The sequence below is a fragment of the Trachurus trachurus genome (genome assembly GCF_905171665.1).
Source record: "Trachurus trachurus genome assembly, chromosome: 6".
In the NCBI taxonomy this organism is placed as follows: domain Eukaryota; kingdom Metazoa; phylum Chordata; class Actinopteri; order Carangiformes; family Carangidae; genus Trachurus; species Trachurus trachurus.
The window spans coordinates 35,960,099-35,986,958 of record NC_139897.1 but is presented as its reverse complement, the minus strand read 5'-3'; the positions used below and the strand labels follow the sequence as shown (position 1 = coordinate 35,986,958).

At 44.8% G+C, this 26,860-nt stretch overlaps 1 protein-coding gene across 6 annotated transcripts in view; it reads right to left on the bottom strand.

Moving 5' to 3' along the window:
* Nucleotides 1-22,225, bottom strand: part of phf21ab (PHD finger protein 21Ab) — a 28,121-nt gene extending 5,896 nt beyond the window's left edge. For 2 of the 6 annotated variants that reach the window (XM_083974265.1, XM_083974267.1), the window contains exons 1-14: nt 21,772-21,870; nt 17,981-18,020; nt 17,137-17,188; nt 16,185-16,274; nt 14,368-14,400; nt 13,566-13,631; nt 11,644-11,802; nt 10,959-11,201; nt 8,462-8,578; nt 6,547-6,888; nt 4,038-4,151; nt 2,991-3,042; nt 2,828-2,907; nt 1,955-2,015 (exon numbers count right to left, since the gene is read on the bottom strand). In XM_083974265.1, coding sequence (XP_083830391.1) covers nt 1,955-2,015; nt 2,828-2,907; nt 2,991-3,042; nt 4,038-4,151; nt 6,547-6,888; nt 8,462-8,578; nt 10,959-11,201; nt 11,644-11,802; nt 13,566-13,631; nt 14,368-14,400; nt 16,185-16,274; nt 17,137-17,188; nt 17,981-18,020; nt 21,772-21,796 — 1,474 coding nt within the window. In that variant the 5' untranslated portion in view covers nt 21,797-21,870. Of the gene's footprint in view, nt 1-1,954; nt 2,016-2,827; nt 2,908-2,990; nt 3,043-4,037; nt 4,152-6,546; nt 6,889-8,461; nt 8,579-10,958; nt 11,202-11,643; nt 11,803-13,565; nt 13,632-14,367; nt 14,401-16,184; nt 16,275-17,136; nt 17,189-17,980; nt 18,021-21,771; nt 21,871-22,048 lie in introns of those variants that run through there. The other 4 variants (XM_083974266.1, XM_083974269.1, XM_083974268.1 and 1 more) reach the window with 4 other exon arrangements.
* Between the last annotated feature and the right edge of the window lie 4,635 nt (nt 22,226-26,860).

Here is a 26,860-nt window from a genome sequence, read left to right as displayed (position 1 = left end):
TCTGACGAGTCCAAACAGACAGATGGAGCTGGGACCGGTGGTGTGTCCGAAATCCCCCCCTACGCCATTTTGTAGTGGTGTCCGAATGTTTAGTGATTATTAATGTTCACTATATAGTGACTGAATCTATCCCATAATTCACCGAGAAATGTAGTGAACATCCGATGGTCACTAACCGGAGCAAGATATCCCATCATGCATTGTGGTCACGGATGGCCGTTACCACAGCGGCCCAGAGCGACCTGTGTAACTAGCTACCAAATAAATGCAGTAGTGACCGGTGTAGCTACCAAATAAATGAAGTAGTGACCGGTGTAGCTACCAAATAAATGCAAGTAGTGACCGGTGTGGCTACCAAATAAATGCAGTAGTGACCGGTGTAGCTACCAAATAAATGCAGTAGTGACCGGTGTAGCTACCAAATAAATGCAGTAGTGACCGGTGTAGCTACCAAATAAATGCAAGTAGTGACCGGTGTAGCTACCAAATAAATGAAGTAGCGACCGGTGTAGCTACCAAATAAATGCAGTAGTGACCGGTGTAGCTACCAAATAAATGCAAGTAGGTGTAGCTACCAAATAAATGAAGTAGCGACCGGTGTAGCTACCAAATAAATGCAGTAGTGACCGGTGTAGCTACCAAATAAATGAAGTAGTGACCGGTGTAGCTACCAAATAAATGCAGTAGTGACCGGTGTAGCTACCAAATAAATGCAGTAGTGACCGGTGTAGCTACCAAATAAATGAAGTAGTGACCGGTGTAGCTACCAAATAAATGCAGTAGTGACCGGTGTAGCTACCAAATAAATGCAGTAGTGAACGGTGTAGCTACCAAATAAATGCAAGTAGTGACCGGTGTGGCTACCAAATAAATGCAGTAGTGACCGGTGTAGCTACCAAATAAATGCAGTAGTGACCGGTGTAGCTACCAAATAAATGCAGTAGTGACCGGTGTAGCTACCAAATAAATGCAAGTAGTGACCGGTGTAGCTACCAAATAAATGAAGTAGCGACCGGTGTAGCTACCAAATAAATGCAAGTAGGTGTAGCTACCAAATAAATGAAGTAGCGACCGGTGTAGCTACCAAATAAATGCAGTAGTGACCGGTGTAGCTACCAAATAAATGCAGTAGTGACCGGTGTAGCTACCAAATAAATGCAGTAGTGACCGGTGTAGCTACCAAATAAATGCAAGTAGTGACCGGTGTAGCTACCAAATAAATGAAGTAGCGACCGGTGTAGCTACCAAATAAATGCAAGTAGGTGTAGCTACCAAATAAATGAAGTAGCGACCGGTGTAGCTACCAAATAAATGCAGTAGTGACCGGTGTAGCTACCAAATAAATGAAGTAGTGACCGGTGTAGCTACCAAATAAATGCAGTAGTGACCGGTGTAGCTACCAAATAAATGCAAGTAGGGACCGGTGTAGCTACCAAATAAATGCAGTAGTGACCGGTGTAGCTACCAAATCAATGCAAGTAGTGACCGGTGTAGCTACCAAATAAATGCAGTAGCGACCGGTGTAGCTACCAAATAAATGCAAGTAGTGACCGGTGTAGCTACCAAATACCGGTGTAGCTACCAAATAAATGCAAGTAGTGACCTGTGTAGCTACCAAATACCGGTGTAGCTACCAAATAAATGCAAGTAGTGACCGGTGTAGCCACCAAATAAATGCAAGGGAGGAGGGAATGAGGGAGGGATTTCGGACACAACCATAGAGTTTCTATCCGGTCTGAGACGTTTAGGGGTTCATGGAGCCTCAGCAGGACAGAAGACCCTGAGGGACAGGAAGCAGGACGCAGCAGGAGGACGAGCTGTCGTCTCTACTGCTGCCTCCACCGGCTCAACCCACTGCCTCATCTCTGCTCTACTCAGCCTGCTGCTACTGGCTCTGGACCGGTTTCTACTGGTTCTACTGTGCTCTGGGTCTGACCCAGTCTTTCATACGGACCTCTCTTCCTGGTCCCCTGGTGCAGAGGGCTGTTCAGGTAACTCACTGCGCTCTTCTTCCTCTGCAGAAAACACAAGGAAATTACACATGAATGTGATGACATCACTGTGATGTCATGATGATAATGTTCATATACACGTAGATGCCTCTGCCTCTGATGCTGCTGCCCATTGGAACGGATTGTGGCCGCCGCCGCCATCTTGAGAAGGAGGTGTCTAACTTTGACTTCCTGTATCTACAGAGGCAGAGGTCTGTCACTGAAGCCCTTTGTTTTAATAGAAATACTACAACTCAGCTACATAACTCACCTTAGCAGTTAGGGTTCATGTCAGTGCCATGAAACTGATTTAATATGGCCTAGCACAATTATATAGGTAGCCTCATCACCATGGCAACCACAAACTCACAGCTGGGGGAAACAGCTGATAAGCCTAGCCTACACATACAGGCAACAAAATAACAAACTATTAATATATGAACTAGCGGTATATGCACTAAATGTAACACACATCCACCCTATGATACGTTACGTTAGTTTCATTTATGTCAGATAACTTTATACCTACATCACATTCAACAAGTTCATAACAGTTCTATAATATAAAACAACTTATTACTGGAGAAAAGTTATTCCTTGTCTCTTGGTTTTGGCGTTTCTTGTTTCTTTCATGGGAACATCCGTACGCGGCACAAAAGTTTGGCATTTCACCAGATTCACAGCTGTCAAACGGTCTGACGGTCTGACTGTTGACTGCTGGTCAGGAGGAACTCCTCCTCAAGATGGCGGCCGTCAGACATTCCTGACAAGCCCCAATGCACCATCTACGTATATGGATAATGTTGTGTTGCGTGCGTCACGGGTGTGGAGTGTACCTCGGGTTCGAACACAGCTCCACTGTACACCGGGTTGGCCGTCGTTCTCCTCTTCCTCTCCTGTCTTTTGCTCTGAATCTCTGCAGAATAAAACATCAGTTTAATACAGAGAAGTGCATGTGCACGGCACCATGAAGAGACGGGGGAGGAGTCGCTCACTCACCTTCCAGGTGGTCGTGTGTTACCAGGCCCAGAGACACCATGAAGGCCAGTTTCTACAGACAGAGGAAGACAGAATCAGAACCTGGACCAGGGTCAGACTGGGTCTTCATGTTTTTTTTTATGTTACAATAACTTTTTTCTTTTCTTTTCTTTATTCTACCTTTTCCTAATTATTACTTATTTACTCTAATTAATGTTATTGTTGCACTGTCCAAGCATAGTCTGATGTCCTAAGCCTGTCCTTGTATTGATGTGTCCTTGCTGCCTGGGGGGCGGTGGGGTGGGAAGGGGGATGTCTTTTCCTTTTTTTCTCTCTCTCTCTTTTTCTTTTCCTTCTTGTCTTGTGTTTGTTTTGTATTTATTTATATACACATATATTTTCCCTTTTTTGCCTTGTTGTTGTTGTTGAGCCCTTTCTGCTCTTGTCTTGTTTTTATGTTTTCTGATGGAAACCAATAAAAAGTTGGAAAAAAAAAGAAAAAAAGGCCTGGTCCTAAAGGCCCCAGACCAGAACCTGGACCTGGACCGGGGTCAGACCGGGTCCTAAATAGCCTCGTGAACCAGCCTCTCGCGGAAATGCATTTAATTTCATTCTGAGGGAGAGTCTGGCCTCATTGCCGCTGTAAGCGTTTGGCCTGAAACCCTCAGAAGGCCGAGCCAATCAGCGTCGCCGCTGTGATTGACACAGCACGTTGGCCAATCAGGGACCGACTGGTGCAAAGCCCCGTCACTACACCAACTTGCTGATTGGCTGAATGGGGTTGTCTGTCAACGCTACTACTCCCACCCAGCTCCCGCACACCCCAAACGCTTAGAGGGGGAATGAGGCCAGACTCTCCCGAGAAATGAAATGAAATGCATTTCCGTGAGAGGCTGGTTTACGAGGCTAGGTCCTAAAGGCCACAGACCAGAACCTGGACCTGGACCTGGGTCAGACCGGGTCCTAAAGGCCACAGACCAGAACCTGGACCAGGGACCAGGGTCAGACCGGGTCCTAAAGGCCACAGACCAGAACCTGGACCAGGACCAGGGTTAGACCGGGTCTTACCTCTGGGTTGTCCTCTCTCACTCTCGCTCTGGGAGCCGGAGACAGTGGAGGGGTTGCGGAGGAGGGGAGGCTGACGACGGCCTTCTGCTCAGCTCCTCCTGATTTAACAGTCAGCTGAGGAAGAGGAGGAGGAGATGCTGTAACTCCAGAACCACACTACTCTAGTACAACTACACTACTCTGGTAGTACTACAGTACTCCGGTAGAACTACGCTACTCTGGTAGAGCTGTAGTACCCTGGGAGTACTACAGTACCAGTACTTTGGTACTACCTAAACACTGTCAGTACTATTACTAATGAGCACTCAGGTAGGACCCGGTTGAGACTCTGGAGGGACACGGGTGGAATCCAGGTAAGACTCGGGTAGGATTCGAGTAAGATTCAGGTTAGACTCAGGTTAGACTCGGGTGGGACTGGCATGGGATTTGGGTAAGACTCGGGTAGGCCTCGGGTGGGACTCAGGTAAGATTCAGGTAAGACACGGGTGGGACTCAGGTAAGACTCGGGTAGGACTCACGTAAGATTCAGGTAAGACTTGGGTGGGACTCAGGTAAGACTCGGGTAGGACTCACGTAAGATTCAGGTAAGACTCCGGTAGGGCTTGGGTAAGACTCGGGTAAGACACGGGTAGGACTCAGGTGGGACTCGGGTAAGACTCGGGTGGGACTGGGATGGGATTCGGGTAAGACACGGGCGAGACTCAGGTAAGATTCAGGTAAGGCTCAGATGGGACTCGGGTAAGACTCAGGTGGGACTCCGGTAGGACTCGGGTAAGACTCGGGTAGGACTCGGGTAAGACTCCGGTAGGCCTTGGGTAAGACTCAGGTGGGACTCGGGTAAGACTCGGGTAGGACTCGCGTAAGATTCAGGTAAGACTCGGGTGGGACTCGGGTAAGACTCCGGTAGGCCTTGGGTAAGACTCAGGTGGGACTCCAGTAGAACTTGGGTAAGACACGGGTAGGACTTGAGTAAGACTCAGGTGGGACTGGGATGGGATTCGGGTAAGACTCGGGTGGGACTCAGGTAAGATTCCGGTAAGACTCGGGTGGGACTCAGGTAAGACTCGGGTAGGACTAGGATGGGATTCGGGTAAGACTCGGGTAGGACTCGGGTGGGACTCAGGTAAGACTCGGGTAGGACTGGGATGGGATTCGGGTAAGACTCGGGTAGGACTCGGGTGGGACTCAGGTAAGACTCAGTCAAGACACAGGTCGGAATCAAGTAAGACTCGGGTAAGAGTCGGGTGGGACTCAAGTAAGATTAAGGTAAGACTCATGTTAGACTCAAGTGAGACTCGGGTAAGATTCAGGTAACACTCGGGTAGGGCTCGGGTGGGACTCAGGTAAGACTCAGTCAAGACACAGGTGGGACTCAAGTAAGACTCGGGTAGGACTCGGGTGGGACTTGGGTAAGCCTCGGGTAAGACTCGGGTGGGACTCGGGTAGTACTCGGGTAAGACTGGGATGGGACTCGGGTAGGATTCAGGGAAGACTCAGTCAAGACACAGGTGGGACTCAAGTAAGACTCGGGTAGGACTCGGGTGGGACTTGGGTAAGCCTCGGGTAAGACTCGGGTGGGACTCGGGTGGTACTCGTGTAAAATTCGGGGAAGACTCAGGTAAGACATGGGTGGGACTCGGTTAGGAATCAGGTAAGACTCGGGTAGGACTCAGGTAAGACTGGGATGGGACTCGGGTAGGACTCAGGTAAGACATGGGTGGGACTCGGTTAGGAATCAGGTAAGACTCGGGTAGGACTCAGGTAAGACTGGAATGGGACTCGGGTAAGACTCGGGTAGGACTTGGGTAAGATTCAGGGAAGACTCAGGTAAGACACGGGTGGGACTCGGTTAGGACTCAGGTAAGACTCGGGTAGGACTCGGGTAAGACTGGGGTGGGACTCGGGTAGGACTCGGGTAAGACTTGGTTAGGACTCAGGTAGGACTCAGGTTAGACTCGAGTAGGACTCAGGTAAGACTGGGAGGGGACTCTGGTGGGACTTGGTTAGGACTCGGGTGGAACTCGGGTAAGACTGGGATGGGACTCGGGTAGGACTCAGGTAAGATTCAGGTAAGACTCAGTCAAGACATGGGTGGGACTCAGGTTAGACTCGAGTAGGACTCGGGTAAGACTTGGTTAGGACTCGGGTGGAACTCGGGTAACACTCAGGTAAGATTTGGGTAAGACCCTGGAAGGACTCAGGTAAAACTGGGATGGGACTTGAGTGGGACTCGGGTAGGACTTGGGTAAGATTCAGGGAAGACTCAGTTAAGACATGGGTGGGACTCAGGTTAGACTTGAGTAGGACCTGGGTAAGACTGGGAAGGCACTCGGGTAAGACTGGGATGGGACTCTGGTGGGACTTGGTTAGGACTTGGGTAAGATTCAGGGAAGACTCAGTTAAGACATGGGTGGGACTCAGGTAAGACTCAGGTTAGACTTGAGTAGGACTTGGGTAAGGCTGGGAAGGCACTCTAGTGGGACTTGGTTAGGACTCGGGTAGGACTCACCTTGGGCTCAATGGTCAGGCTGCTGATCTGGATTGGCTGGGCAGGAGTCGGGGTGGGGATGGGGGTGGGGTTGGGTGTGTGGGCGGGGCTGCCGAGGCGGGCGGGCACAGCGGAGACCGGCGTGGTGATGACGATGCCCGCCAGGGGGGCGGAGCCGGTCTTGCTGCAGGGCTGTCCGTTCACGATGCGGACCTGATGGATGGGAGCGGCCGAGGGCAGCGACGACGACAGCTTGGTGGCCAACATGACGGGCCGCTGGAGCAGCTGGGGCGCCGCCATCATGGGCGGGGGAGGGGCCGGGGCGATGGGGATGTTGGTGGGTGTGGCCGGTTTGGGCCTGACCTGGTGACAGCAGACAGCCAATCATAAAACAACACCAAGACGACCCCCCAATGCTGAGTGACACCACAGTGGAGCTCTGCCATAACAACAACTACCACCACCACACCACTACACTATTAGGGCCTGTCCCAATTCTCCCCCTAGCCCTAAATATTTGCCCTAACCCTATATTTTGCACGTTCACGTGTAGAGGTAGGGTGTCCCATTACTCTAGGGAGCAAGGAGAAGTGCGATTTTGCCCTTAAAATCAGCCCTCAAAATATAGTGAGGTCCAATGTGGGATTAAAACGAAGTGGAAGATGAAATTACCCGTTGTCACGCTCGATCGCCGTTTAGACAAATCTGAAATGCTTGAAGAAACATTACTATTTCTCTCTGTGTGTGTTTTGTGTTGCTATGTGTGGTATTTATTGGGGGAATCACGGTGTCGCATCAGTGGCTGCAGCTGACAGGGACAGCTAGCGGCAGCAGCAAAGCTAACGGCGGTAGCTAAACTAACGGCAGCAGCAAAGCTAACGGCGGCAGCTAAGTTTACAGTGGTAGCATCAGGACGTCAGCTGTTAAAACCCTCCCGTTGTGGGACACGACATGAAACTACTCCAGTTAGCTCAGTCATGTTGGAACTCAGATATCCGCTGGAGAAAATATTTTTTCATGGAGCGTTTATTGAGTCACTGAGTTATTAAAGTTAAACAGGTAGCTAACTGGTAGCCCAGCTAATCTATGATAACCAAAAAATTTACCGTCCGTCACAACCAGGTGTGTTTCTATCGCCTCCCAGAAGTAGAAACACTGGAGCAGACTGTTGTTTATCCTCCTCATTTTTTGTACTTTCTTTATTCTTTTTTTTTTGCTTTTAATTGTATGTTTAATGTTTACAATTTTTTACTATTATGGGTTTTATTTTTTTATGCTGTTCCTTTTTTTCCCCCTCTCGTTTCCAGTTCTTACCGTTAAATGTTTTGTCTTCATGTAAATCACATTGAGATGCCCCTTGGTATGACATGCGCTATATAAATAAAGATGCCTTGCCTTGCCTACTGCTATAGTACTGGTGGTACTGGTATAGTACTGGTGTATTACTGGTGGTACTGGTATAATACTGGTATAGTACTGGTGGTACTGGTATAGTACTGATATAGTACTGGTGTAGTACTGGTAGTGAGTACTATGAACCAGCAGAGCTCCCAGTGATGTCACTCAGCACAGGTGAACATCAGCAACATGTTTCCATTTAAAGGGTTAAAACACACCAACAGCCAGGAAACACAAAATACCAAGAAGCTGCAGGAAAACTCGGGGTGTTCACACACACACACACACACACGCACGCACGCACGCACACACACAGGCAGGAAACCTTTAAAACAACCTGGTTGTGAAATTAAAAAGCACGACGACGACGAGAGGAGAGAAGATGAGTAGAGGCAGCACAGAGCAAACAATGTTTTAGTGCCACAGAGCAAGGCATCATGGGAGTTTGCTTTGGTGCTCTGCTGCCCCCTGCTGGACAGAGAGTGATCACCTCAGGTGGGGGGGTTAGGGTTTGGAGGCGGGTCTTACAGGGACGCACCTGTGGCTGAAAGGTGGGTCGAGGCGTCAGTCTAGGAGGAGGGACAAACTGAGGAACTTTGATTGGCTGGTTGGAGGTGTTGGTGTTGGTGGTGGTGGTGCTGGTGGTGGCCTGCACCTGAGACAAAACCACAGCAGGTTGTGGATGGGACATGTCTGCTGCTGCAGCATCTACACGCTGCTGCAGGCTGCTTCTGCTTCTGCTCAGCCAATCACAACACTCAACCGGACATTTGTGCACAACCACAGAGGCTGGAGAGGGGGGGCGGAGCTTCAGCTGCTCCATCTCCACCGTCCACAGGTCTGCTGCTTCAGAAGCAGCGTTAGGAGACTTCAACTCCATGTAGTTGAACTACAGCGCTTCACTACTCTGCTGTAACCTGCTGGGAGTTAAACTACATTCAGATTTTGTGCTGCGTCAAGTAAAAAGTAGTAAGTAACTACTTTTGGGTCATTTTTTGTAGTTTAACTTCTCAATTTACAAACTACAATTTGGGCCAATAACATGAAATATTTTTTTTTATATAAAAAAGACCTCTTTAATATAAACTTTATTTTACCATTATTGTGTTCCAGAACTCTCTTTGACAAAAGTGATGTGATGTCTGCTTGTTACTGCCATGGTTACAGGTAGTCAGCTGGCGTGGAGGCGATTACAGAGTGAAGTAGAGTCCCGCAGCTCAAGGATGAAAATGTGTGTGTATTACTCCATATAATGCAGCCAAAGTTCTTATGCATCTTGCCTATCAGTTTATAAAAGTTATTATCGAGCGTTCACAGGGAAATGAACGAAATTTCTAACTTTATATATTTGCGGGAGAGAATCACGTAAACAAGCGTGAGATTAGACGCGACATCACACGCGTCAGGACGATGTTCGTTGCCGAAAGAGACAGTAACATAGTGAAGCAGACATCACAGAAGAGACAACACGGCTGAGTTTATGCAGTTAAATGACGACTGGTTTCATTTCGATGGGCGCCACTATCAGTTTGAGACCGAGTTTACTGAAGACGAGCTGAAGGAAATGGAGGAGAAAAGTGAAAGAGGGGCAACTGCGGTGGAGACTATGTGCTGGACCTGGGGGAATCAAGTGGTCAGTCTGGTCACTGCCTGTCGGTGGCCGCTGAAACCAGATGTTTGTGCTGTCGGTGGCCGCTGAAACCAGATGTCTGTGCTGAAACCAGATGTCTGTGCTGAAACCAGATGTCTGTGCTGAAACCAGATGTTTGTGCTGAAACCAGATGTTTGTGCTGAAACCAGATGTTTGTGCTGCCAGTCGGCCTCGGACGTGTGTTGTCAGTGCCTGGACTCTATGTTGGACATGGAAAGTTGCTGCATAGCGTATAACTGGAGCAGAGTGGGTGAGTTGTTTTCGTCTCTTTTCAATAGAAACCAGGCTAAGCTAACAGATGTTTGATGCCTCGTATTATGGGATGGGACCCTGTTTGCACTGTTGATGATGTTTGGTGCTGTTCTGAGCATTATTTGTGCCTATAAGTGGCTTTTTGATCGGTGGATAGTGGATCCGTATACTGCGCTGTTTGTTATGGTGCGGTCTTTGCCAAAGTTGCTACAACTAGAGAAGCTAGCGGTTAGCAGACTTCATCTCTCCAGGGAGGATCTAACTCGGTGTCACGGTGCGTTCATTTTTTTTGATGACTTTCTTTATTGGAAGCAATTTCACAGGTGGCAACATGACAGTACAACGTGACAGAGAAGACTTCCATTCTATTGTTTTTTCCCAGTTTTTTATCCCTCCCGCAATCCCACCCCACTCAAGGGAAAACAGTTACGTTGCGTTGATTTTTAAAGGTTTTGAGTTTGTGCTGTATTTCTTTAATGGTGATGGGGGGGTCGAGGGCACAGTGGTTGTTGTCCTTCACTGTCCTTTCTACTTCTTTCAGTTTGTCAGTAGTTAGAATCTAGTTGTGATTCAGACAGGGACACTCTGGGTCATCAGTCGTCTTTCTAGATTCTGACATGATGAGTTGTGTTGGTTTCTGACCGATGGTTTCTGTTGATGTTCTCACTGCATCTACAAAAGGTGTGGTCATTAATGGCTTGTTCAGTCTTTCATCCCTCTCTTTCTCTTCCTCTCTCTTTCTCTGTCGCCCCCCTATCCCCCGAGTCACTGCTCTGATTTGACTTCAGTTAGAAACTGTTGAGTCATAAATCAGCATCATAACTTTTCCCAGAACTCCCCAGCTCTGGATCAGGGGGCGTGGCCTGATACCTCTAGGGGGCGTGGCCTGACACCTTAGGGGGCGTGGCCTGACACCTTAGGGGGCGTGGCCTGACGCCTCGGACTGCGTTGCCCTCTGTGGTTCTACACAAACATGGCTGGACCAGACCACCACTCACACCTCGGCCCGCTGCGCTGCGCTCGCTGCGTCACGTGACCGGAGAGGAAACATCCTTCACCTTCACTCAGCGGCGGGAATCGAACCCGCCACGGTCGTTCGACACGTCACACTGACACCGACGGGGATTCTTACCACCATGGCGTTCTTGGACACCAGTCGCACCGGCTCTGAGCTCTGATTGGTCAGCTTGCTGGCCACCTGCAGGTTGATGGGGGCGTTCTGCGAGTCCACCTTGGTGATGGCGGCCGTGGTCACCATGGCGACGGCGGGCGGGCGCTGCGGCAGGACGGAGCCGGGCAGGGCGGCGGGCGTGGCGGCAGCTTTCAGCACCAGAGGTAGAGTCTTGGTGGTGAGGACCGGCGTGACCGTCAGGGTCTGGGGAGGAGGAGAGGTTACCCACAATGCACTGCTGTCACTCAAGTAGTGACCAAATAAATGCAGTAGTGACCGGTGTAGCTACCAAATAAATGCAGTAGTGACCGGTGTAGCTACCAAATAAATGCAGTAGTGACCGGTGTAGCTACCAAATAAATGCAGTAGTGACCGGTGTAGCTACCAAATAAATGCAAATAGTGACCAGTGTAGCTACCAAATAAATGAAGTAGTGATCGGTGTAGCTACCAAATAAATGCAAGTAGAGACTGGTATAGCTACCAAATAAATGCAAGTAGAGACCGGTGTAGCTACCAAATAAATGCAAGTAGAGACCGGTGTAGCTACCAAATAAATGCAAGTAGAGACTGGTATAGCTACCAAATAAAAGCAAGTAGTAGTGTGTGTGTGTGTGTGTGTGTGTATGTGTGTGTGTGTGTCTGACCTGCTGCAGGCCTGCAGGCAGCGGTAGCGGCGAGCTCTGCAGCAGCGCTCCGGTCTTCAGTTCGCCCCCTGCTGGAGGCGTCTGCACCTGCAGCTGCAGCTTGGCCTCGGGCTCCTGCTTCACCATCAGCTCCTTCCTCAGCTGCTCCACCACCTTTTTCTGACACAACAACAACAACAACAAGATTATAGCTGCTGCGCAGCAATGGGTCGGGTCCGGGCTATTTATCTTTTGCCAAATTTAGGCAAATTCTGAACAACAAACAGGAGAATAGGAAGACAGGACAGTTGACCTTATAATGTTCAATTTGCACCAATTGAGGCCTGAACCCACAATTTCTAGAACCAAATACCATTGTCTATCACACTGAGCTAATTGGCAAGTGGCAGTGCTACGGTGGCTTCACAAGTTGAGTAAGCCATTCACTGTCATGCAGGCAGATTTGAAACCACTGTAAAAAGAAAAGTCAGTTTTTGAGGTAAGATCTTATTCTATTCTATCTATTTTGTACATTTGTTTCTCAAAGACCATCGAGTATTTTGATGTGTTATCATCAACTCCCTTGTTGGGTCTTGAACTCACATCCCCTGACACCAAGAACCAGCTCCTAACTCACTGAGCTAATTGTCTCAAAGTGAGACCTGTGTGTGTGACTTCTCAAATAGACAGATTTAAAAAATGGTCAAAATGTCACAAATTGTGTTTCTAAATAACAATCTAATAATACATAAATTGCATCTAGACAGCATGGAAATGTTGGTGATTTGTTTTTAACGATAAGTGTTTTGCTTCACAAGAGAAAATATGATGTTTAAAAATGCGAGATAAAATTCTGATATTTTCCAAACTTCATCAACTACGACTTCAAAATATTCTCAATTTTTTTCAGGAAGATTGAAAATGTATTTAGCAGGAATGGGACAGTATATGTTTACAGTCAAACGTTTTCATGCACTGTAGGCTCAATTTTTGATTAATCAAAAATCTGAGAAACAAGTTTTGTGGAGTACGGTCTGGAGATGCTCTGTACCAAGTTTGGTGACAATTGAGCAAATATTGTGGGAGGAGATAGGTTCAATAAGTTTTACAGTTATTGAAAAAAACAGAGTGATGGACTTCATAATTTGTAATGAGTTTAAGTGGACAAAAGCTTCAGCTGTATTGGGGCGACATTTTGGTTAAAGTTGCAAAACTGTAGCATCTACCGTTGGTTTGTTAGGAAGTTTCTACGTTTTTTAATTTAAAATCTGGCATGGGGTCGGACGTTTCTCTAAAGTTTGGTGAGCTTTCGCCCATGGGAAGTAGGATTTCCTCGGAAGAAGAAGAAAGAAGAAGAATTCCTCGGAATACAATAGTGTCAGAAGAGTTCCCATCAGCCATTGCACCTCACTCGTATCCAGGGTTACGGTGGTTCTGAATCCAGTTATTTTATTGGTACCGACCAAAGTACCGAGTATCGATTCACTTCAAGTCAAACGGTTCCACACGTCGGTTCCTGAACCTTCACATTCCCCAACTTATCTTATCATTATTACTCTGTCTCTCATCAGTCGTTTGAAATGACCGACGTCGTTTTAAACAGATTCACAAACAGCCGTCCGTTCCGTATTTTAGAAATAAAACCATAGAAATAAGAAATTCGTAAGAAATGACTCTTCTTAATAAGACAGTTCTTAAGAAAATATTGAGGAATTGCACTTAAGAACTTTCTTATGAACTTCTTAATTTTCTTCTTAAGATCTTTCTTAAGGACATATTGGTGAATCCGGCCCCTGGTATCATTATAAAACTCAACTAAATTTTAGTTCAGTGGTGTTAAACGTCCACAGCAACACGGTGTTGCCGTGGTAACACGCTCAGGTAGAGAGGAGTCGGTCCAGATGTTCACGTCACATGACCACAGTGTGTGTGTGTGTGTGTACCTGCTTCTCGCTGAGCGCTGTGATCTTGGCCTGAAGCTCGTGCAGCTGCTTCTTCAGGTCTGCGTTCTGAAAGACAAGAGACCGGGTCAGACCGGGTTCCTGGTCCTGGTTCTGGTTCAGGCTATACACTGCAAAAACTCTAAATCTTTCCAAGAATATTTGTCTTATTTCTTGTCAAAATGTCTCATTTCTAGTCTAAACTAATCTCTTTCCACCTAAAATAAGACTCATCACCTAATATTTAACTTGTTTTTACATCATTTTCACTTGTTTCAAACTAATTTTCACTTGAAATAAGTAGAAAAATCTGATAGTGAAAGTTTTTTGTGCTTGTAATAAGAAAGAAAAACTACTTATTTCGAGTGAAAATCAGCTTGAAAGAAGTAAAAAGTGTCTAAAAACAAGCTGCTTTTTAATGTGATGAGTCTGATTTTAAGTGGAATGAGATAAGTTTAGACTAGAAATGAGACAAATATTCTTGGTAAGATTTAGAGTTTTTACAGTGCAGGAGGAGGAGGAGGAAGAGGAGGGGGAGGAGGAGGAGGAGGAGGAAGAGGAGGAGGAGGAGGAGGGGGAGGAAGAGGAAGAGGAGGAGAAGGAAGAGGAAGAGGAGGAGGAGGAAGAAGAGGAAGAGGAGGAGGAGGAGGAAGAAGAGGAAGAAGAGGAGGAAGAAGAGGAGGAGGAGGAGGAAGAAGAGGAGGAGGAGGAAGAAGAGGAGGAGGAGGAAGAAGAGGAGGAGGAGGAGGAAGAGGAAGAAGAGGAGGAGAAGAGGAGGAGGAGGAGGAAGAGGAGGAGGTCTTACCTGAGGGTCCTGCTTCATCTGGGCAACCAGTTTCTGTAGAAGAAGTTAGAGACAGAGTTAGAGAAGCAGCACTGACACCTGCTGGTGGCCACAGAGAACTGCAGCCGTCTACAACCATCTACAACATGACACGTCAGGACAGAAGGACCAAAGAGACCAGGACCAGGTCTCAGCTGAGACCAGGACCAGGACCAGGACCAGGTCTCAATCTCCTGACTAGTGTTGCCCCGGGAAACGGTCGGTCCATTTAAAACCAGGAAGGAGAAAAGGATTCCTGCACTGCAAAAACTCAACATCTTTCCAAGAATATTTGTCTCATTTCTAGTCAAAACTAAACTCTTTCCACTTAAAATAAGACTCATCACCTAAAAATTAACTTGTTTTTAGATCATTTTCACTTGTTTCAAACTAATTTTCACTTGAAATAAGTAGAAAAATCTGCCAGTGAAAGTAAGTTAAGAAAAACTTGATCCACTGTCAGATTTTTCTACTTATTTCAAGTGAAAATCTGCTTGAAAGAAGTAAAAAGTGTCTAAAAACAAGCTACTTTTTATGTGATGAGTTTTATTTTAAGTAGAATGAGATTTGTCTTGACTAGAAATAAGACAAATATTATTGGTAAGATTTAGAGTTTTTGCAGTGTGGGTTGGTTGGTTTTTTTGTTGGGGGTGTTTTCTAATTGTGTTTCCTTAAAGGGACAACCAGGAGTTTTGGAAAGCGAAGTGTTTTCACTACATTTCCCATGAGCCAGGAAACAGAAACTAGGAAACGCTGGGCGAGTCGACCACTAAATAATAATATCAAAAAAATAACGATAAAGACAAAACGATTCATATATTTATCTAAATGGATCATTAACAAGTGGTAACGTAGATTCATCCACATTAATATGAGACTAGGGATGTCACGATTACTTGTTTTCACAATTAATCGCGGTATTAAACGCCACAATTAATGAATCGTAAAGATTCCTAAATACTGTTACTTTCCAAAGTGTGGCGGCTTCAGGACACTTGGGTCAGTACAGACCAGCAGTATGGAGGTGTCTGGATGTTTCATAATGAGTGTTTTGGACCAATCAGAAGTGAACTCTATTTGCCCCCATTATATGAAAACCCGTCGCCAGCCGGACCCCCCCTGGAACTCTTAAAGAGTTGTGATGACTCTGAATTAAAAGTTCTCCAGACTCTTCCTTGGCATGACGGTGAGGAGAGGATGGGTGGATTATCGATTTTGGGTGAAGTATAATCCGGGGGGGGGGGGGGGGGGTACACATGCTTTTGTTGTGGTTTCTAGGGTTGTGGTAGCTATCCTATCCCATTTAGAAAAAGTGGATTTGTTTTATTTAAAATATTTTATTTCATTAGGGGAAAAGTGGCACTTTCTGCTGTTTATTTGAATAGGAAATATTGAAAGACAAAATGCAATTTACACATGGAAATCCCACAAGCCCCGCCCCCTCGACATTTCGACACTGCATTTTTTTTGTTGAGGGGAGCATGTGTCGACTTTTTGTCGATTTGTCGACAAAAAGTCCCATCCCTAGTCACAACGGTGATATAGTGACGTGAAAATGTGACATGAAGCTAAAACCTCGTCCGTATTGTTCTCATTAAAATTAGGTGATGATTATAAATAAAGTCATCACGGCCGATGTCTATCAAGACAAGTGGAATCAAGTGTCATGGCACCCAGCGTCATTCTCCGGAAAGTGGTGGATAGACCTGGACCTGGTCTGAGCCTATAGACCTGGTCCCTAGACCTGGTCTGACCCAGACTAAGACCTAGACCTGGACCTGTAGGTGTGTAGCAGCTACCTGATGGATCTGGATCTCCACCTTCAGAGCTTCTTGTAACGTCTGTAGTTCCATCATGGATCCAGTCAGTCTGCCAGCCGATCGATCAGCCTAGACACACACAGAGATAGAGACACACAGAGAGAGACAGACACACACACACACACACACACACACAGTAAAGGTTTAAACCAGCGGTTAAAACAGAAATCAGACTGGAGGTCAGACCTGTTGTCATGGCAACCTGACACACAACCCTTATTAGGAGTTCCGGTGTGAAACAACGACATCAAGGTCAAACAAGGTCACAGGAAGTACTATAAAGTACAATTAACTAGGGGTGTAACAGTATATGTATTCGTCCCGTGCCGTCACGGTTCGGTGCACACAGTCACACAACGAATACGTCACAGTGAATATTTAAAATTTTTTTTAAAAAGTTGAGTCCTCCAGTCTAGGTGGCGGTAATGAGCCTCGAAGCTGCAGCAACTGTCATAACAGACGAAGAAGAGAAGTGATGAGAGTGTGAAGTTAGAGGAGCTGCTGCCTCATTTACAGTATGTCACCGTGGCAGCTCGCGACTGGTCGACCGGACAAAGTCCGTCGGCGCTGTTTCGCGGATGCGCGGTGCGTCGCTAGAAACGCATCAAACACGTAGCGCATGTTCACCCACATGTTTTCCTCTAATGGCATGATAACACTCCTAATGCACTTGTTTTATTTTATATTCTACTTTTTTTTTTTTTACTTTTATAACACAAGACAGATTTTAGTTTTACATTCAATAGTGTCTGTTGTACCGAAACCGTACCGAACCGTGACCCCTGAACCGAGGTACGTACCGAACTGTGACCCCTGAACCGAGGTACGTACCGTTACACCCCTACAATTAACAGTGTACTGTAGTATTATTACTGCATATATGTACTGTAAACAGTGTAGTGTACTAGTATTACTGTGTAGAGGTTTTTACCTTAACACTGTGTCCAGTAGGAAAACCATCCAACTGAAGCATTAAAGTGCCGCTGGGAAAGAAAAAGGAAAATCACACGTAACTTCAGTTAAACTCAGTGAACTGAACCTTTACTATTTAATATGAAATAAAACACATTAACTGAAGTGAAACGAGGTGAACTGAACCTTTACTATTTAATATGAAATAAAACACATTAACTGACGTGAAACGAGGTGAACTAACTGTACAGTTTCAGTCAAATTAAAACTAAAATTATAAAATGAAACTGAAACTCAAGTGAAACAAGTTTAACAATTACAATATCATGAAGTTAAAATAACCCCTAGTATTGCAGACAAGCACACAGAGGTACAATATATGTCACATAAAACATTATTATTATAATGGTGAATAATAACAACAGGTTGGAAACAAAGTGACAATAACATAATAACATCATCAAAACACATTTATATTTATGTTATTTATTTTATATCTATATTCATTAATGCTGCTAAATATTAATGTGGGTCAGTGTAGTTAGTGAAATAACTTTACTATATATATATATATGTTACAACAGGTTCAAGTCAAACAAAGTGATGTGACTAATGAGTGAATGTAAATGAGCTAATAAAATAAAATGTGTTATAATAACTGGCTCCATTATGATCATTAGTCTGGAATGAAACCACGGGAGTGTCCTTTAATTAAACCTGTTCATTATCTAAATAAATAACTTGACTGTTGCATGACCAGTGTTTCTACCAGCAGAATAATATAATAATAATATATTATTATTATTATTAAACTGAGCAGTAACTTGACTGTGGCTGTGTGTGTTGTTATGGATGTGACTCACCACCTGGCTGTGGGACTGCACTCCACCCCTCTCTGCTGCCCTGCAACACACAGCAAACACACACATCACAACAAGCACAAAGACACACAAACTCACTTCATATTTTCATCTTTAAACGACTTTTAAAGTGATAGTTCACCCAAAAACAGCGCAGCACATCTCCCAACACTAAACACTGTGTCCACAAAAAGAGGATATGATAATATATGAAGAGTTCATTTGCAAAAGCAGATCGTCAAAAATGACCCAAAAGTAGTTAGTTACTACTTTTTACTTGACGCAGCACAGAATCTGAATGTAGTTTAACCACCAGCAGGTTACAGCAGAGTAGTGAAGCTCTGTAGCTCAACTACATGGAGTTTAAAGGAATAGTTCACTCAAAATTCAAATGTATATATCATTATCTCCTCCCCCTCATCATGTGGACTAAGGGCTGGGAGAAGTTTCAGAGTCCTCCGTGGCTTCTCTGAGTTACAGGGGGTCTCGGCGTAGCAGTGCATGTCCATATGGCGGTTGCTAATGGATACCAACTGTCTTCATAACAAAAAGACACACCAAAAAACATCCAAATACCTCCATGCTGCTCGTATGTAATGTCCCTCTGGTATTGAAGCCCCGACATGAGAAATTATTCAGAAAAAAATTAAATAAGTCTATATTTCAGAAGAGGAGCTTCCGCTACAAACAAGCTTTAAATATAGACTCATTTAAAGGTGTAGTACAGAAACGGCCGTTTGTCCTGTTTGTCGCGCCGCAACATGAGTTTACCTGAGTAAGGAAAACAAATTTGATTGGTCGTTATCGAGCGGGCGGGATATTCAAAGCTTGGGGCTCCATCATCTGATAGATGAGTTATTACACTAATTATATGACCCAGAGTGGAATCAAATTCTATTTTCTTTTCTGTACACCTTTAATTCTTTTCGGAACAATTTCTCATGTCGGGGCTTCAATACCAGAGGGACATTACAGACGAGCAGCATGGAGGTATGTGGATGTTTTTTGGTGTGTCTTTCTCAACCGTCATATGGACATGCACTGCTACGCCGAGACCCGCTGTAAGTCAGAGAAGCCACGGAGGACTCTGAAACTTCTCCCAGCCCTTAGTCCACATGAGGGGGAGGAGAAATTTCAATTTTGGGTGAACTATCCCTTTAAATTAAAACATGAAACAACGGAGGAACTTTACTGTTGTGTGTAACTTTAAAACCGTCATAAATCATCAATGAAACAACAAGAGTTCACTAGTAAAATCAGTGATCAGATCAATCAGAGTCTGAATAGATGTCAGAACATTCACAATCACAACAACAGAAACCTCAATGACAACAACCTCATGAAACACACACACACACACACACATTAGGCCACGGTATACGGTATTACCGTGACTAATTAAAAATGATGACGTAAGTGGCATTATTACCAAACATTGGCTTGTGTCTTCACCAATCAGAAACTGAACACTAGGGCTGAACATTAGCAGACCAACATCTCATTGGTCGATTGGTCGCAGGAAAAAAACAACAACATTTGGAGCCGTGTCTTGTCAAAATTAAGTCAAAATCAATATGACCGAACTGGCATACACACAAGTCAGTACATTTACTGCTGTGAAGTAGCAGCAACAGTAGCAGTAGTAGTATCAGTACTAGTAGTAGTAGCAGTAATAGTAGCAGTAGTAATAGAAGTAACAGTAGTAGTACTACTAGTTGTAGTAGTAGTCAAACGTCTCTGAGATGGAGCAGATAATGAAAACTACTACTCTTTAACTATGTAATGCACTACAACCACTGATAAACCACAGTACTACTACTACTACTACTACTGTTGCTGGTACCTGAGAGCAGGTCAGGAAGTACACAGTGAAATACTGGGACGACGGCCAGGTGAGTAGCAGCAGTACTCACAGTACTCCTACAGGACTTAAACACTACTCCTACGACAGTACTCTGACAGCACTTTTACTGTACTCCCACTAGAGCACGGCCCATTGGCCCGCGGGTAACGGGCCGCGGGTAACGGGTAACGGGTAGCGGGTAGCGGGTAACGGGTAGCGGGTAACGGGCCGCGGGTAGCGGGTAACGGGTAACGGGTAGCGGGTAACGGGTAACGGGTAGCGGGTAACGGGCCGCGGGTAGCGGGTAACGGGTAACGGGTAACGGGTAACGGGTAGCGGGTAACGGGCCGCGGGTAGCGGGTAACGGGTAACGGGTAGCGGGTAACGGGTAACGGGTAGCGGGTAACGGGTAGCGGGTAACGGGTAACGGGTAACGGGTAGCGGGTAACGGGTAACGGGTAACGGACCGGGTAACGGGTAACCGGTAACGGGTAGCGGGTAACGGGTAACGGGCCGGGTCTGGTTCTTCATTTATTACTTCTGGCTCGGTTCAGGTCGGGTCCGGGCTTCATTTACAGGCCCGAGCACAACTTAAAGGTTACCTGGGACAGACTGACGGAAGCGTGGCTGCACAATGTGGCCCAACGGCTCCTCCACCACCACCATGATCATTCATACACATCCACACCAGGCAGGTGAGTCAGGTGTGTTGCCCAACGACACTACGACTGGGACAGAGCGGGATTCGAACCGCCGACCCTCTGGTTATTGGACGACCCGCTCTACCACCTGAGCCGCTGCCGCTCACCGTAGTACCGTAGCGGCCGGTCCCGGTACTCCTAATGTACTCTTACAGTACTCTAGTACTCCTCCTTTAGGACTCTAGTACTCCTCCGGTAGTACATTAGTAGTAGCGGCCGGTCCTGGTGCTACTACAGTACTCTAACAGTAAGTACTGTAGTACTACTACTCTAATACTCCTCTGGTAGTACTCTTACAGCTGGTCCCGGTGCTCCTACAGTACTAATATAGTACTACTCTAGTACTCCTCTAGTACTACTACAGTACTCCTCTAGTACTCCTCTGTACTACTCTAACGGCCGGTCCCAGTACTCTCTGACCGGGCAGCGGCGCGCGGAGCGGCCGTTAACAGCCGTTAAAGCCATTAAAATCCGGTAACAACGGCCGTTAACAGCCGTTAACCGTTATCAGCCGTTAACGGCCGCTAATTGCAGTAATTGTTTCCGGTGGGACGGGGTAAGTTGAGTGGATAAACTTCTGCTCTGAGGGAGAGAAAAGGCCGCGGAGGGAAAAGAAGCTAAAATGGAGGTTTTAGGTTTTTCAAGATGAAGCCGAGACTCGGTCGGTTCCAGCGGAGAAACAAAACAACTCTTTTAGTTGTTAAAGCTGCTGGTTGAAGCTCCGGGAGGAGGAGAGGAGCTCCGGTTATAACCCTCCTCCACCCCCTCCCCCCCGCATCGGTGCTGCTCCGGTACCGGGGCTGGTTCCGAGCAGCACCGGGCCCCGCGGGGAGTGTGTGTCCGTGTGCGTGTGTGTGTGTGTGTGTGTGTTAACGGGCTGGAGAACCGGTCCGAGCCGCCGACACCGAGCCACGGAGACACGGTACCGAGAGGCAGCGGAGACCGTTAGCCGCTAGCCGTTAGCCGTTAGCCGCTACTAGCTGCTACCTGCTAACGGAGCGTTAGCCGTTAGCCGCTAGATAGCAGCTAACAGCAGCTAACGGCTAACGCTCCGAGCTCCGAGCCACGCTGGGGAACTTCACCGGGGAAGGAGGCAGGCTGTGGGCCGGGGTGGAGAGAGCAGCCGCCCCGGGAGCAGCAGCAGCCATGTTCCACGGATGGAGGCAGCGGTGTGTGTGTGTCTGTGTGTGTTAGTGTATTAGTGTGTGTTAGTGTGTGGGTCTGTGTGTGTGTGTTAGTGTGTAAGTTACCTCGGCCCCTCGTCCTCCAGAACATCAACTCCTAGAATAAGAAACAGCTCAACACACAGAAACAACAGCAGCTGCAGACAAACAGCGGCGGACACACACACTACACACACACCTGCCTGCCTGCACAACACACACACACACACACTATACACACACTGAACACACACACTCTCACAACACAACACACACCGGCTCTCGGCGGACAGAGCAGCACAGGTAAACTTTGACAACAGAGAGAATTAAAGTTATGGAATTAAAAAGCCCCAATGTGACTTACTCAGCAGCAGTCCTCCGCTGGATTAATTAAATATATATATCAGTGTGTGTCCCTGTGTGTGTGTGTGTGTGTGTGTGTGTTGAGGCGATCCGCGGTGCTGAGAGAGTCCACCGGCCGGTCCTCCGCCGCCTGCCCGCCCCGCGTCGCCACCGGGCCCGGGGTTATCCCGAGTTTTAGTCAAAAAATTGTGTAAAAAACAGAGAAACTGAAGCTACAAAACAAGAAGAACTCTTCTTCAATCTCATTCAGCTCAGCCTCAGCACAGCACAGATCCCTGCGCCGCGGAGCTGGAGGAAGGCAGGGGGGACAGAAACTAGTCACCCCGGCCGGTAATGCCGGTGTGTCGGCGGCCGGCCGGTCGATGGTCAACCCCGCCGTGGGTAAAGTTGATCAAATCGATCCGATCAGCGGCGCCGGGGGTCCGGAAAAGGTGTTCGAAAAGCGGACTACTTTTTGTGTCGGTGCGGCGAATTTATTTCACTTTGCCTAAGGAACGGCGGTGCTGCGACTCCCATTGCCTAGGGAAAAAACCCGGATGTAAACTCAGTGAAACTCTATGGAGAGAAAGTCAGCACACACACACGCACACACTACACATACTACACACTACACTAGTACACACACCACACACCGTGTAACTCAGCGGAGCAGTTTGTTGTGTTGCTTTTTGTCTCTGGCTGCAGTCATGTGGGTCTGCCCCGCCGCTCAGGACGCTCCGCAGCCGGGAAGGACGCTCCGCGGCCGGACACGAGCTGCTGGAGCTCCCGGTCTGCTGCTGGAGGAGGAGGAGAGAGGAGGAGGAGGAGGAGGAGAGGAGAGGAGGAGGAGAGGAGGAGGAGGAGGAGGAGAGGAGAGGAAGAGGAGAGGAGGAGGAGGAGAGAAGAGGAGGATGAAGAGGAGGAAGAGGATGAAGATGAGGACAGGTGTCACGGCCTGGTCCTACCTGGTCAGGTGTGTCTCAGTTATAGGTCACTATAGTGAATAACTACATCAGTGGAGCAGTAACTAAACATTATCAACACGTTATTATGATGTCAGGAGAACAAACACTGTCCCACCTCACTAAATATATACTATTATATTATATTATATTATATTATATTATATTATTATGATGGAGTATTAGGGCCACATTGAGAAAAGACAAAACAAAACAGACTTCGAGAATAAAGTCGTACATTTCCTACGAGAAAAAAGTCATAACATTATGAGAATAAAGTAAATTTCCGACTTTATTCTCAAAGTTTGTGATTCTTTTATTTGTCAATGTGGCCCTAATACTCTGTTGTAATATTATATTATAATTATATATTATATATTATCAGTGTTGGGGAAGCTCTAAGTTGAGTCTGACAGTAGTTTGAACAAACTGGAGAAATGTAGTTAGTAAAACTACAGTTATAAAAAGCAGCTTTATCAACTACTCATTTAACTCAGTGTTAAATAAATCAACATGTGGTGGATATGAAATGTATTGTATTATATTAGGCTAGACAATAATAACCTCCAACCTATGGACATTCACTCTGCACAACTACAACAGTTTTCACAATAACGTTCTCTGTATTCTGTATAGATCTGTCTTTATCTTTATTCTATTCTATTTGACAGCTGAACAGGGTGTCAGAGGCAGCGTTGGCAAAGAGAGTTCTGGAACACAATAATGGTCAAATAAAGTTTACATTATAGAGGTCTTAAAAATATATATATATTTCATATTATTAGCCAAAAGTTTGTAAATTGAGAAGTTAAACTACAAAAAATGACCCAAAAAGTAGTTACTTACTACTATATTATGTTATGTTATGTTATGTTATATTATATTATATAGACAATAATAACCGCCGACCTATGGACCATCACTCTGCACAACTCCAACAGTTTTCACAATAACCTTCTCTGTATTCTGTATAGATCTGTCTTTATCTTTATTCTATTCTATTTTACACTTGAACAGAGTAGGTGCAATATTATATTATATTATATTATATTATATTATATTATATTATATTATATTACCAGTGTTGGGGAAGCTCTGTAAACCTCCATGTAGTTGAGTCTGACAGTAGTTTGAACAAACTGGAGAAATGTACCGTATAGTTTATAAAAAGCAGCTTTATCAACTTCTACTCATTTAACTCAACGTTAAATAAATCAACATGTGGTGGACATGAAATATAAAAATATAACAGTCTATAAAACATTCACATGCAGCAGAAATCTGCCTCTACACTCAGTTGTGTTAGTTTCCATCCTGTAGGTTCACCTATAGACGTGTTGGTGATAGATGATCCTGTCCCAAGTCTCCTCGGGGCCGAAGCTAAGTTTTATATTAGGGTCCACTATTACTGCCAATAACACTTATTATTGATAATTTACACAGCTACTACAGACTTGTTTCACATATTATAATATATAGGCAATAGACAATAATAACCTCCAACCTATGGACATTCACTCTGCACAACTACAACAGTTTTCACAATATCTTTCTCTGTATTCTGTATAGATCTGTCTTTATCTTTATTCTATTCTATTTGACACTTGAACAGAGTAGGTGCAATATTATATTATTTTATTTTATTTTATTTTATTGTATATTATATTATATTATATTATTTTATATTGTATTATATTATATTATATTGTATTGTATTGTATTGTATTGTATTGTATTATATTATATTATTTTATATTATATTATATTATATTATATTATATTATTTTATATTATATTATATTATATTATATTATATTATAATATGTTTAGAATCAGAATCATAAGAAATGTTTTTATTGCCAACAGCAGTAGGCAAGGCATTTTAGACTTAGACTTTATTATCATTGTACAATTGTACAACTTAGTTCTGTTGGCACTTCTCGGCTTAGAAACACAATCAATAAAGTACAAATAAGAACATAAAAGCACAGTAAGACAAATATAAACATATATATAAACCAGCAGTTAAAAATAAAGTAGTGCAATGCAGAAAAAGTGCAAAACAAACACTAAAGTGTACGAGTAAGTAGTAAAGTAACGATAAAATAAAAACGAAATAAGATAAAATAGAATAACTTAATTAAAATATCCTATTACAAAAAATACACATACTATATACAGTATAGGATGTATATACAACAGAATAAAATATAATAGAATAAAGATAGATATTATATATACAGAACACAGGAGCGTTATTGTGTTAATGCAGAGTGAACACATCGACGTCACCATGGGAACAGGGGAGGATTTCAGGAGTTATAGTTTATGATTTTATTAATGTTTTTGTTCATTAATTGATAATTAGAATAAAGATATTGATGAGTGTGATTTTGTTCTGGGTGTAAATGAGCATGAAGAGTGTTTCTGTGTCTCAGTAGCAGCAGCAGCAGCGCCCCCTACTGGACAACACCCACTCTCTCAGCTCATTCACCTCTTTTACACTTTCTAACAGTTGATAAAACACTATTCTGCAAACTAGGCTGGTTTTATCAAAATATAAAATACACAATTCACAAACCTACACATAACACCCAAACTGCCTCATAACACCTCACACATCCTGCAGAATGAAGCACTGCAACCAGAACTACATCTAGCATCATCAAAATCAAACACACTTCATAGTTTACGCTGCCATGAAACTGAAATAGTTCAAACTGTGGAGAATTCTTCAGGTTGTTCACATGCACAGAAACATCTGCACACACACACACACACACACACAAACACACACAAACACACACACACACACACACTGTTATTTATTTAATTTTCACCAACATAGATGGAAAACAACGCGCTCAACTCACATGAACGAAAACCAAAACTGGGAGCTGAATTTCTAATGAGGTTTAAAGTTTAATAAACGTATGAAACAGCGTTCACGGGTTTATAGATGAATCAAGTCTGACGCAGCTCGTCCATCACCACAATAAAAGTCACAAGTCTTTAATTTTACGTTTCAAGTCAGTGCAACATTATGCACAGCAGATATACATATATATATTTCCATTGGAGTGAACAGAAACCTGCTCACAAAACAGTAAACTTAAAAAGAAAATTGCTGAAAAAATACAGAAAAACTCCCCCCCTCCCCCCCCTCTCAAGCGTGTTGCATTCACTAGAATAAAAAAAAATCCTGTTTTTCTGAATAATTTATTTTTTGGTTTGTTTTTGTTTTTTGAATTTTTTTTTTCAGTTTTTCGTGGTAATGTTTTTCTGACTTTGCTATTGAGATTTCAAACTCCGGTGAGAAGCTGCAGCTCTAGAGGACTGGGTTCAGAATAAAGCTGCTGCATCAGACTGTTCTGAGCGAGTCTCTCTGAGTCTGACGAGGAGTTCTGTAACAACAGCTCGTTTCCTTTCAATATAAATCTGGATTTACTGGGAACAGTGGAAACAAGAAGAATGAATAACTGTATTAGGATATGGTGTCAAGGACCAGTTCAGTGCTTTATCTATGATGGCTATTTGATCAAAATACTGCTGGTAGCAGCATCACTAGAAACTGGGAAAAAGAAACACCACCAACGACAGATCAGTGGCTGTCAGTTGTGGAAGAAATATTTGTAATGTAAAAACTGACACATATTGAGGCTACAGGAAGCTCAACTGGACAAGACATGGGAGAAATGGGAGAAATGGAGACAAGACTCAAGACGATATCGGACAGGAATAGTAACTGATGAATACTCTAACCCACAAGACAGTAAGAATAAGTTGTATTCCCAGGCAGCTTTTGTTATATATGATTGTATTTGCATTTACTTCTGTTGATTTGTCAATAAAAATTTAAGTGACAAAAAAAA